The 14,032-nt window shown below is 39.5% G+C and overlaps 1 protein-coding gene across 2 annotated transcripts in view; it reads left to right on the forward strand.

The window, feature by feature from the left end:
• The window catches only part of hcn2b (hyperpolarization activated cyclic nucleotide-gated potassium channel 2b), a 43,050-nt gene extending 30,814 nt beyond the window's left edge, over positions 1-12,236 (forward strand). Inside the window, exons 7-9 of one of the 2 annotated variants that reach the window (XR_014799373.1) lie at positions 1,840-2,004; positions 7,374-8,521; positions 9,693-12,236. Coding sequence is in view for 1 of the 2 variants with exons in the window: in XM_084920449.1 (XP_084776575.1) it covers positions 1,840-2,004; positions 7,374-8,338 (1,130 nt within the window). In the remaining variant the exon portion in view is untranslated. Of the gene's footprint in view, positions 1-1,839; positions 2,005-7,373 lie in introns of both variants that reach the window. The other variant, XM_084920449.1, reaches the window with a different exon arrangement.
• The last annotated feature ends 1,796 nt before the right edge of the window (positions 12,237-14,032 follow it).

A 14,032-nucleotide genomic window follows, 5' to 3' on the forward strand; every position in this document is an offset into this window, starting at 1 on the left:
GCCGTAAATAAGAGAATTTGCAGACATTACCGTGTACATTATAACATACCATAATAGACCCATTTCTGTAATATACTTACATATCTATATTATTGCTAATATATATTGTAATATATCTATATCACTAAAGCACTTCTGGATGGATGCAAACTGCATTTCGTTGCCCTGTACCTGTGCATGTGCAATGACAATAAAGTTGAATTCTATTCTATTCTATTCTATTACATTAACTGAAACAGGAAACAGAGCTGGTTATGCCACAGAAACAGGTTACAATGATCATGATTCAAAATTGAAGCAAAGATCCAAATTGCCACAGTTCACATTAACCATCCAGCCTTTCTCCGTTCTTTCAGTATGTTTGAGGCAGTTTCCCCGTCGACAAGCCACAAATGGTCACCCAGTGGTTTGGAAACCCTTTTAATTCAGTAGCAGCAGTTTCATTGGTATTATTATCCTCTGTCTGCACTTCCCAGTAGACACTATTGATGCTACCAGTATGTAAATGGCTGTGTTTTGTGTAAACAGGGATATTCCAATTTCAAGAGAGCTTTCTGAACATGATGTCTTTTCCTACAATTCTAACAAAAGTGGATTTCAAGCAATTGCTGGTAATCACTAGCAGTTGCTTTAATATGATGTCAGTGAATTAATATGAATGCACTCTATTGCACACTATAGGTCGCTTGTCTAGAAATGTGTAAGTGCATGTATGTGTATCCTTACATCAGTACCTTTGTTTGGTGGAAAAACTTTCTTGCAGAGAGAGTCAGCCGGTATGAAAAGAAGCTTATGCTAACGGAGAATCTAATGGACTGTATATATTATAAAAATGTGTATATACACATATATGTGCTAATTAGTCCTCAATAACAAAGTTTTAAAATACTTTAATTTCATTCAACTAGCAGACAGGTATCAGCTACAGCTACCTGTGTCTGCCACACCTGTTACTGTAAGCTTTAAGACTTCCCAAACTGACGGGTAACAAAAAATATATAATTTTTAAAAATTACTCATCGTACACACCAAAACTATTTTTCTACAAGGGTGTAAGCACAGATTTTATTGCTGTCTGGTAGTGGTCTTGACTTTAAGCTGATGGAACCTGCTAACGATATCACTCTGTTTCCAATCTGTTTGCTAAGCTAGGCTAAAAGACTGTAGTATTAGATTTAACAGATACACATGAAAATATAATTATTCTTCATTAGAAAGTAGATAAAATAAAATAAAGTGCGACTTCCTTGGATTGCTCCGAGTTTGTGAGAAACCTCATATAAACAGACAGGAACAGTCCAGTGCAGTGCCTGCTCTTAATGGAGTATCCTGGTGCCCCCACACCCCCTTCCCCCTTCCCCAGAGAGTCAGAGGAGGTCAACCTTTCAGGGAACGGAAAAGGAGGGAATATGGTTGTCAAGACAACAGTCAGCTCCAGCCAATAAAAGGAAAAAGTAATAAGAGAAGAAGATACTAAAGAAGGGAAGGGAAACAACTGAATGCAATGGAGCACATCTCTATATATACTATACACTGCTGTCAGTGTAGTGCTAGTGAATGAGGAAATACCTAGGGTTATTTTTAGCGGGTCATGCTGATGACACACAGCCTTTGTTCTGAGCACACATTTTCTTAAGCCCAGGAGTTTTCCACAGCCTGTGTGGAAACATAATAGAACATTTTAACATTTAATGTACTGTAACAGTGTTTTGGCTGAGCGTCGCACTGCTTAACAGACCTCTTACTCATAGCGTTTCTCTTCTTTTCTCTATTGCTGTCTAACACTGAAATCTGTGGGTTTGCCATTTTCTGTTCTGACCGTATCTGTCACCCCTCCAGAGATCTGCCTGCTGACCCGTGGCAGACGGACAGCCAGTGTGCGTGCGGACACCTACTGTCGCCTGTATTCTCTCTCTGTGGACAATTTCAATGAGGTGCTGGAGGAGTACCCCATGATGAGGAGGGCTTTTGAGACAGTTGCCATTGACAGATTGGACAGGATAGGTAAGAAGACTGCCATTTTGTTCAATATAGAAATGGGTAGTCTCCGGTAGTTGTTTTACTATGATGTGATTAAAAGTTTAGAAATGTAAAACAAAAGCCAAAAGATTAAAAAGATATTTAAGAACACAGCTTTCAGATACTATTCATCTGCTGTAGATAGCTTTTTAAGGCTTACCACTTCTTCCTTTTTTTGTCCTCCATTTGTCCACTTTCCTCAATTTTTTTAAGAACATACTGCACACCAAGCAAAGCTTTCAGCTCATAGCTCTTGGGGAATCACCTTGTTAAGAATTTGGAACAAATTATGTGTTTTTGTGAACGGCTGCTGATAACACAATGTCTAAAGATACAATTTAAAACTGGTTCTTTGCTTAGCTGATATTTGAGTTAGGAGGCCTTTTATGCTCGAATGATTCAGTGTTAAATGGTTCAGCAAACCAAAAAAGAACAATCCTCTGAAAATGGTCAGGTACATGGACAAGACTGAAAATGAGAGAAAATGAAAAAGACCTTTAGAAACTGTAGAGAATAAGTATTCAAAGACCACTTTTAAAAATGCAAAAAGGTCAGTTTTTTGGAAGCAAAATTTCAATAAATTAAGGGTGTTGTAAGACTTTTGTGCAGTACTGCAGCACTCAGGCTCCTCAGTCCAATATTGTCTCTTAAATTTATACAGAAACATGCTAGGCTACAATAAAAGGCTACAATAAAAATGTATTTATTCTGACATGATTTATGAACAGAGATATGAACAGAGATGTAGTTTTGGATAATTATGCCTCAGTGATAAAAGCCACGCGCATTGCTGTCTTCATAAGCTTATGAGTCATTCACAAGATGAAATGAAGCATAAGGAAAACATACTCATTCATTACTCTGATGTCTTTGTCAAAACACCGCACGGTCTGACAGCTGGGATGTAGTCTATGAATGATCCTAACAAGGGCTGTGTGCGGTGTATGGCTCAGGAAAGAAATCAAAGGTGAATATGTATCTTTGTATGTTATTAGGTTCCTTAAGCTCAGTTGTTTTAGTGCAGTTTAACTCTTTTGGTAGATATTTGCCATTTTGGGAAGAAAAGCAAAGCCAGTTAAAACTTTTACTTTACTTGAAATGCATCATTCTGATTTTTTTCAGCGATTGTTCAGCAGTCTCAGTCTGGAGTGAATGTATAAAATATATATATATATATATATATAAAAAAAAACCACAAAGATGTGCTCATGAATTCTGATTGACAGTTTATATTTTCCTTCACATTAAAAACAACTTTCCGTCTCCCGTCATGCCCCCCAAGGTCAGCTAATGTTACATCCCTCATCACATGACCACACCTCATACGTTCACGAGGCCCTCAATCTGCCACCTGCCAGCTGTTGCCATAGCAGCCAGTTTCCACACATGAGCAGACTTCAGTCAGGCAACTCACATATTTAAAGAGAGGCTTGGATTGTCTGCTTCAAGACCAAACCTCCAATCAAACATTCCCACCGGGTTCCGTGCATACTTGATGCATACTAGTCACTAATGATGAGCTCTTTTAATTGGCTTTCTCAACAGTCTTTCTCAGAAGAAAACAAGTGGATCAAAGACACAGAAATCTATAAAAAGGTGCCTTAAGAACATAAGAGTCTAAATAAAAGAGACATGCTTTGTTGGTTAAATAGCTTTCATGATTAAATAAATCTTTAAGCTTAATTGTCTTCACTAGTTATGTATTGTTTTCTGTGACTAGAAGTTTGAATGAGGAATGCTGATTCAGCCATCCATGCATTTTAATGACAACAGTGTTTGACCTGTGTGGGCCATTAATGGACATAGAGACACTTGTGTGACCTTCTTTGTATGTGTCATTATCCTCTACTAATCAATGGCTAGTAAAAGAAACTGTAGGTGTTACTTGGCAATGGTACTGCTGTGGAAACAGTGACGTATTATCCGTGCTTTATCTCTGAATTCTGCAAATGAGGGTGGTCCAACTTGCAGTACCAACTTCTTCAAAGGCATGATAATCCCCAACCAAGTTTGCACTTTAGAGGATGCAATCAGATGGCTGTATGCCTTTTCCCCTTTTTATTGTCATCCATCGCTGCTATTTGTGATGCACATTTGATGAGCAGAGCCTGGCACTACAGCTTGGCCAGTTTACAAGCACCCAAGGAGGATGTATGACAAGAAACACCACCATATCTATGAGAAATTCCATCTCTCAATGGCTCAGTCACACTAGAGAAAAAACATGGTAGCAACCTCCTTGTGGCTTGGACAAATTGGTGGTTCCCTGGTGAATCTATTGAATTTTTTTTTGATTTGGCAACTAATTACAAGTACTGTGGAATACACAACTCTGCTATGGGTCTTTTTCCAATGTAATTTTGCACTTAAATTGCTGTCTTAGAATAAGTACATTACTGTCTGTGGAGGAATTCTACGATCTATGAGGTTCTGACTGGAATGTAAGTAGTTGATGTAAATGTACTTTTAATGTCAGTTTTCTGTTAATCTGCCAGTTTATCACAGTTCAACCCATTCATCTGTTTGATGTCATTCAATCACAAACTGATAGCAGACTGACTCGGTCTTATTGCTGTTTTATTGCCAGTCTCGATGCACCAAAGTAGCTTTGAAGATCGCAATAGGATTGCGAGTAGATGCAGACCTGATCCCCTTCAATGCAACCATTTCAAAGGCAGCTAGATCGCACATTCATTGCACACTGATACAATAATTTTGTGTGATGCCGAGTTCTCCAACTGCTGTTTTCCCTAGGAGAATTTCCAAGGATGCAAGCCAACAAATATGCATTCCTTTGTCTCCTCTTTCCAAGCCTCCAAACACCTCAGAGGGTTGCTCTGTGTTATCAGCAGATAAAATCACCATAAAAGTCAGTGGGAGGAGGAGGAGTTCAACACAGAGCTGGAATGAAGCAACAGTACTTACCAGGAACACCCACACTTTTGATTAATTTTCTCCAAGCCTTCTCATTTTTTGTGTGTCTATATAAAAGCTAAATTGAATCATACATTTCCAGGGTCACATATGTTACAGCATGTCCCCCTTTTCTGATTGTTGGCATTATCAGGAGATTCCCATCTGTGGGAAAATCTTGCTTGATACACAGCATCAAGCAAAACTGCTGACGTTTAAATATGATCAACCTGTATAGATGTGTTTGCACACTCTAGTGCAGATTTTCATAATCACACTGTAATTCCACTATTAAACTCCCAAGCTGTGAGTGTTTTTATTCCACACATGCAGCAAATGTATCATGCTGGTGAAGCACAAGTCACCAAATCATCATCAGCCTTCCCCTCATGTTCTCCTTCTGGCTTAGCAGCTGGTTGTGGTAGAATAATAATCTTTGTTTGTGATGTACAGTAGATCTCAGGCTTTGCACTTACAAATAACCTAGCTCTGAAGTCAGCTTTCCAGGCTGCCTTCTGCACTGGTGAATCAAGCTGACAATATTACAGTTTCCATATGAACACACAAACCTGCTGTGAGTCCCTTTTTGTTACCAGGGCACAACAGATGTTGGGTCATCTGGATTTTGCTAGGAAGGCTGCCAACATCTTGTCTTTGGTCTCAACATGTCCAATCTCTGCAGCAACACATCACAGTGTCCATCTTTTTCTCTCATACTTCATTGCCTCCTGTTTTAGCAGTATCTAATGCTCACCTGCAATGAACCTTCTACTCTAAATCTGACATATTGAGGATTTGTTCACCTGATCTCACCGTTAGTTGCCTTCTCCTCACATGTAAGCCACTGATTAGAGTGAATAGGTGTTAGTGTTAGAGAGAGAGAGAGCCTATTTACTGACTATCAGCCTATCTGGGCCTCACATCAGAGGGAAGGCACTCAGCAGGTATCATACACAATAGTCTCTAACATAGTCATCTTACTTGCCTGACAGCAGTGGGTTTGAACTTGTGCGATCCCATTATTCTCTTCTCTGCAGTACTACTGTGACCCAGGATGGCCCTCAGCTGAAATGCACACCTGCTTTCACCTGAATTACTCTGTCTTAGTTTTATCTGTGCAGACAGTTTTTTTCAGGACTAAGTGGGATTCTGCAGTTCACTCCTCAGTGGCATACATCATAATGCCTCGTACAAATCTGCCTTTATAATCCCAGCTGGTTTACTGTTTTACTTTTGAGTGCTTTCAAGAGGTTTTGCTATAAGAAGCAGTGCATTTCTGTGAGTCATTTACAGCCTGAGATCACATAAACCAGCTTAATATTTTAAAGCATTGTGACCACCACATGAATTTATAACACACAACTGAATTAAGGAATGAACTGGTGCATGCTGGGATGGTTTCTAATTCATTGATTCATGCCCCGTGCATTCCATGTTACTGTAGATCAGAGTGCATATACAATGTTTTTCTTTCCTTGGTGTGTCCTCTCTCCTTGGCGGATTTATGAAATAATGTGGACAAATTGCAGTTTTTAGTGTCGGATTCATCACGTGGCTGTTTTTTACTTCACCAAGTGTATGCTTCTGCTAAGAAAATAGATCACACATCACTTGTTCAAGTGCGTGTTTTTGGCCACCGCACTCACAGCCGAGATGATGATGGGGAAAAGCCTCAAGTCGGCTGTGCAACTGCTTCTGAAATTGGGGCCACTCATCCAGCATTGCATCCAGCTGTGCTTTGAGCTGGCAAGGCTGGATTCAGTGCTTTGCTGGCAGCTCAGGTTCTCTCTTTTTTTTCACATAAAAATCAGAGGTTGGCTTCCTGATTTGGATGTGGCCTGTTAGCATCTGCCAGCAAACACAAGGCGAGACTCCCCATGCCATATAAACTGGGACACAGACCTTTTCCTCAGATGGTTTCACTAATCTCTTGTTTGCAGTTTATGATGCTTGCGACCATCAAATTTAGCAATAAAGGCATCAGTTGGTGCTGTTTACTGATAACCTGTTAAATTAGCAGTTGCAATAGCCGTCCATTAGCTGCACATATACGTTAGAAATACGTTGAAGTAAATAGTGTTTTCTCCTGTAGGGCTAATATATTGTCAGTGAAATGCTCCCTCTTACATCATATGCACTGAGGTCATTGCAGAAATAATGGTTGCCTGCACCTCTGCATTACCCTATAGTAGGCAGAGGGTGTTTCTGTGTCTGCGTGTCCATCAGTCTTGGATTGCTTGTTTGCAAAAAATGGATTCAGGCAGTATATCTGTTTATATCAGTATATATGTGTAAATTAAGCTTTTTTCTGTTTAGCATATTATTAACAAATTGTAAGGTATGGAAATATAGCATTAAAGTCTGTTTTGTTTTTTCTTTCATTTTTTGCATTGTTTCTGTTTGCTATAGCAACACTTCTTCCTTTTTCCATGTCTTTACAGGCAAGAAGAACTCGATCCTGATGCACAAAGTTCAGCATGATCTCAACTCAGGTGTTTTCAACAATCGTGAGAACGAGATGATCCAGGAGATAGTTAAATATGATCGGGAGATGGTTCAACAGGTGGATGTGCCACGCCCACGGGCCATGTCCATGACGCCTCCACTGACCGGTGGGATCTTTACGCCTCCAAGTTCCTCTGCCCACAATTCAGCAGTTGCCACTCTCCAGCAGGCTGTAGCCATGAATTTTTGTCCCCCCATGCAAGGAAACTCCGTGGGATTGGGTAACCTGCAGTCTCCCAGGATGATGAGGAGATTTCAGGTGATGCAAAGTGTATCGAGCCCTGTCTCAGCCTCTCCACTTCAGTCTCAACTCCTTGTTTCTGGTGCCTTTCCTCCGGTCCTGTCCAGCCCCCCTGTCCAAAGCCCACTAGCAGTCGGTGGGCGATCATTCCAGTATGGATCCAGTGCCCTGGCTGGTCCCACCTCAGGCTCACAGCTTTCTCTAGTCCAGCAGCACATAGCCAGCCCCGTGCACAGGCCCAGCACACATAAGAGCACCCATTCTTTGCAAATGGGAAGTCTGAGCCAAGATGCCAGGGCACTGTCAGCTTCTCAGCCTTCACTGCCTCACGAGATGGGACAACCAGCTGTCCCTAGTCCACCCCAATCTACACGAGTCTCTTCTACTTCCATCGAGCCCCCTCACACCCCACTGGGTCACACAGGCATCCGGAGTGCCATACCACACAGGGTGGTTCTCCCACACCAGATGTCTGTTGGGGCCTTTCCTGCAGCATCCCTCCCTGGTTCTGTTCATGGTTTTGCACCTGTTGCAGGGGTAGCAGTAGGAGGAGTGGGAACTGGTCTGGGAGAATCGGGACTCCCCAAGAAGGACTCTTTAGTGAGCCTTCCTGAGACAGACCACATCAAAGTCAAATCCAGGCTATCCTCAAACTTGTGAAGCTGATTAAAAACACTTGGAGAGTGACTCAACAAGGATCTTGACTACAGGAACATGGGGAGATTTCTGTTATCTTTCCTACAGTTCCTCTTCTCTTTATTCCAGTTTGACTATCCGATCGTATGAATGTCGAATGAGATGCAGCAGGGAGAATCTGATAGGCGACCGTTCTAATATAATAAGGTCGGTATGGTGACTTTTAAAATTGCAGCACTCAGATGTTTCTACTCACAGAAGTACTAGTTGCACAGATTGGTAATGGTACAGTAGTGTTTTTAATTCACAACATAATCCACAACACATGGGAGATTTGTTTCACTACCCCTTCCTTCACCTCATTTTATGCAAACTTGGGGTTGGATGAGAGTTAAAGAAATTCAGGGATGTGCTTAAAGTATGAGAAGTTGGCACTTTAGTGGGATCTTATTGCTATATTTGAGCAGATTTTCTCAGTAGGTTGGCTGCAAAAGGCCAAATTTATAAGAACAAGACTACACAATATTAATGATGATATTTCAAAGTATACAGTCTAAAAGCAGTCTACTTTGACTTTATGAATCAGACTAATGCGATCTGATAGCCCTTAACTCAGATAAATAAGTCCCAGATCACAGACAGTTAATATCCTCAATGCTGAAATTACGATTGTATTGTTTCTTCAAGCCAAGCCACTGATTTCTACAGTATATGTCTGCCTGTTTGTTTTATTTAAAGCCACATTAATCACTGTACTTTAAATTAACACTGACTCTAATCAGGTGTTTTTTTAACACCTGCAAGTTTGTGGTACTGTTCAGTCTTTTTCCAGCAAATGATTAATATTGAAGTGACCTGCACAGCAGCAACAACAGAGACAAATTCAGCAACACGCTGATGAATAATGTTTTAATGACCTTGTTGAGACCAAAACAGAGTTAACCAGCATCCCAGTAAAAAAGAACTGTGATGCAATAATATGTAGTGTAATATTGCTCATGTGAGCAACTTTCTAAGGTAAGTGACGTCAGACTTTTGCCCTCAAGTAGCTACAAACTGATTGATGCAGCTTTAAGTAGATCATAGAAGTAGATCATAAAGACGTATAAATATATAATTCCTTTTAATTACATATATATGGCCTCTGATGGAGGACCTGAGCTTGACGAACACACACATACCATCCCCTGGAGTGCAGGTTTATGGACTAAAGTCATGTAAGTGGTAATATCCCACAATTGTGAAAATGTTCTGTTTAACCTTACAAATTGTAATTCACTGCCAGCCAAGTAAAATAAATTTTATAGTTAAAATGTAAATTCCCTCATCAAAATGTAAATTCATTCTTTTCCTAACCCCTAATCTCACTTTCCTTTAGTTGCAGTTTGGGCCATGTGTCACTACGCCAAAGTCAATTCACACCGATAATGAAACTCCCGCGAAGCTCAATGCCGCTGCTGATGCTACGGTTTTGGTCCACAGCCAAGGACCGTGCCGATACTTTGCAGGATGTATATTGCCGTGTGCCTCTGTCATTAAGGCTTCAATAAGAGGTCATGGAATACTGGCAATTTGTGTCCAAAAGCATTAGGAAGGGAACCTTTTCTCCTGGACCTGCTATTCTATTCACCTCATCTCACTAATGCCTGAACCATTACTGGGTAATGAGTGTGGAAATTGGAATCCCCCAGGTGTGTTTGGGACTGTTATTGTTCTCGTTCAATTGGATTTCATTATACAGTGCCAATAATGAGTTCCTCTCCTATGATCATTTTGCATTTTCATTTTGTTTAGTTTCAGTCCAGGCGTTGTTATCCACCTTGAGAGTTCTGCATGGGACAAAGTTGAAGGTTTATAAGTATTTTTGTATCGTGTTTTTGAGGTCTGTTGTGCTTTTGTTTTATCCCCAAAGTATGCCCTGTGGAACCTATTTAGCTACTCCAAAATAATTAATAGAGGCTTGTTATGAGAATGGTATTTTGCTGAACTTCACATTGTTTCCTGGAGGCACTCTGTTAGGACAGGAAATGCATTTCGTGACTAAATTAGTTTATAGATATTTTTACTCTAGTGGAAAGCACACAGTAAAGGATGATGGGGTAACAGAGAAAGAGAGTAAACCAGACTGAGTCAATACCTTTACTCATATCACAAGATATTACTAGCTCAATTTTAATAATTATAAATAAACCCCATGTTTTAATTAAGTGTGGAAATAGTGAAACCAAAGTTCCAAAGATTGCAATTCTTTTGTATGCAAACCTCACAGTGATTTAGCATAAAAATCAGACAACACTCATTCAGTCCTATTGTCTGAAAGTGATGTTTATCACATGAAGCAATAACTGTTTGAAATGGAGTGAATGACCACTGTATGCAGATGATGTTCTGTCCTTGAGGTGTTAACGAAGATGCAATATTTCATATTTTAGACTGCACTCCCAAACTTTACTGAGAATTTGTTGAACATCTGTCTTTGAAAACAGATACGTTTAAACCGCGCTTACTGTCCACTCAAACTAACTTGACAGACATGGTATTTCTATGTGTAAACATAGTGTGCATCATGTAAACCAGACTATTAATTAATGTAACCTAGTTTACTGTAAATGTAGATCTGCTATTAAAAAAAAAACAGATGAAGAAAATGTTTGAAAAAAAAGAATCTCTTTGTAATCTCTGACAGAATGCATATTATCATCTGGTATGAACTGATATTACTTGAAAATAATAATTAAAGGAGAGAAAAGCTGTTTGTATTACAGAGGATGTATCGCTTGTTTTTCTACAGTTACCACACAGAGTTTGTATATTCTCACGTGCCAGTTGCTGTGAGGTCTGCATGGTTTCTTCTACTGTTTGCGTTTTAAGTTAGTTTTATAATGTCACACCCCAGTCAACTTGCAAAGCCTGGTTCTTTTCCCAGCGCATTTTGGGGTTATTTTTTTCCCTGATGAGTCAATAGTGTGTTCCCCTCAATCCTGTAAATGCACTTTTTTTAAACTTCTTCTGCAACTTTACAAACATATTTAGTGTTATGTAAATGTTACAAAAACTCAGCTGTTCGGTTTTTTCAGTACACGCTCAAGGCTTTGGTAAGTCAGCTGTGCTTACACACACATGCACGCTCAGACACGGCAGTGGAAACAGCAACAGAAGCATCTGTATTTGCGTCTTTTTGTGCTTTCTTCATAGAGCCTCGTTTTTCTTAGCTTCAGTGCTTCTCTGAGGTCATCAATAGGAGGAATGGTGGTGATTCAGGGTGTTTAAAATGTTTACCTACAAGGGCTGTTCATAACAACTGAGCGACGATATGATTTTGTGTCATCGACATTATCATAGATGTACAATTATGCGAACGAGTTTGGATTATTTCACTCTTACTGACCAATAAGCAACTAGAAGGTAAAAATATATGATGCAAATTTTATACTGGCTGTTTCTGTGTTTTATGGGATTTGGTGTGACATGATTCGGTTTCTATTTATTATTTCTTTCCTTGTTGTCAGATCCCTGACTTGTGAGTCTGACAACCTTCAATATTACAGTGACTCGGTACAAAGCCAATACTTACAGCCAATCAATACCTTAAATCTACAGACAAATGTAGACAACCTCTTTTCTGGGAAACTCCCTTGAAGCAAACCGATAATCTCCAGCCGTCACTTTAAGAAAAATCAACAGTGCAGTGCAGGCGTTTCTGAGTCAGGGACCTGAATTTCTTTTATTGAGCCACTCTGCAGTTGTCATGTGTCCTAACATGTACTGTGCATACCTAGTGCCTAGCAAATATGGTAGTTTCCACATACATATACTATATTCTTTGTGTGTGGCTGTAAAAATGCGAGCTCCTCAGAATGCAAACGTCACTGTTACATATATCCCACTACAGAGTTAAACCAATAAATTGAATTTGACTACAGTATGATTCCACTGCCTCATGTTTAGGTGATTTATTTTAGATTAGCATGGTAGAAAAGCACAAACATGCAAAGAGTCAATAATTTTGCGTTATAATAGAATCAGAGCTTCTTAATACAGTAAAAGCAAATGATTGTCTCTGCTCGCTGTAGGTCTTGAAGGTATTTTTCATTTATCAGAGCTGTTATTGATTGTTTACATCTAAAACACTGCAATATTTTTTCTGTGAATTTAAACGCCTTTCTCTAGTTTCTCTCTCTCTGTAGCTTTTATTTTAAAAACACAACTGGTTAAGATTTCTCTTCAGAAATGTGATGTTTATTCGTCCCTTTTGCGCCACTCAACTTAGTCCTTTCCTTCTGAGCATTGGGAACTATCAATAATTTACATGAACCTTGGGGTTATTGATTCCCGCTGCACTTCCACCTACCTTGCTGGCTACATGTTGGTCTGAAAAACTCATGATGAATCCAGGTTGTATGTGGAAGTAGGCATGTACCAAATTACCACAGACGCATCTCGCATGTACAGGGATCTTAGCGTTTTTACCAAGAAATCTGTCCAGAAGATCCTGTAACAAAAACTTTACGCTGAAAGTAAAGTTATTATTTACAATTCAAATAAAGGTTATTCGGAAAAAAATATCACCTACATATAGGGGTGTTTTAACAGATTTAATATGCATCTTATTCTGCTTTTCTAGCTGGTTTGGCAGAAAACCTTATAGAAAACAGAAAGCGATCATCAAAAATCTTTTGCTCAGTCATATAGTGAATATTAGACTTCAGCTTACTTGTGGTTTTGGTGGCATTCTGAGTGTTTTGACCACGGGCTGGAAGACGCACATTTACTTGTGCAAATTTTTATTTAATTATGCAAGATATCATTCAGCATGAAGGATTTATTCCACATAATGCTTACTCCAACTTGTGCTGAGGTGTGCTCCCTTTTGGTAGTCTCTTACGATTAAAAGGCAGATTCATTAATATCAATAAATGCTACCTGTCTAATATATTGTTTTTCCATCTACAGTGTTTGACTTCCACTGAACTACAAATGTGTTTCTGATACAAATATACATTAGAAGACTGTGTTTAATATAAATGCTCTCACAGCTCGTGTGGGGATCTCCTAAGAGGGACTTAAGCAGTTGGTAAGGAAAGCTTACCCAGCTGTTCTGCATGACCTTTCCCTGCAAGTCTCTGATCTAGATAAACACCTGGGACAGGAATAACAAGTCTCATTATGCAATGTAATTATTGTAATTAATCATAGACAACAATAATGTTAACAGGTCAATGTCAATTAGAGTTGAAGTCTCAGTTGTGTGCATTCTTGGTTCCACGAGCTAAAGGTTGCAAAGGATCAAGGGAGCATGTAATGTAAGTAATCACTGGCAAACGTACTTGGCCAAGATACTAACACAAAATGATTTCCCCATCACCACCAAAGAAATTACCCAAGCCTCCAACAACCAAAATTATAGAACATTATATAGTATCATTACTTTATGCTATGGTCCCTAAATCCAAGCTATGGTATACACTCACTGGCTACTGTATTTGGTAGACTTTGCAGAGGCTGGACCCCTTTTTCTTTCAGAACTGCTTTGATTCTTCATGCACAGGTGTTCACAACATTCCTCAGTGATTTTGGTCCATAGTGACGAACTAGCATCACACAGTTGCTGCAGATTTGTGAGCAACAAGTCAATGATGTGAATCTGCTGTCCCACCACACCCCAAAACGCTGTATGGGATTGAGATCCTGTGACTTTATAGACCATTTGAGTACAAT

Source organism: Perissodus microlepis, chromosome 23 (assembly GCF_051167445.1).
Source record: "Perissodus microlepis isolate ML-2025 ecotype Zambia chromosome 23, ASM5116744v1, whole genome shotgun sequence".
Classification (NCBI taxonomy): domain Eukaryota; kingdom Metazoa; phylum Chordata; class Actinopteri; order Cichliformes; family Cichlidae; genus Perissodus; species Perissodus microlepis.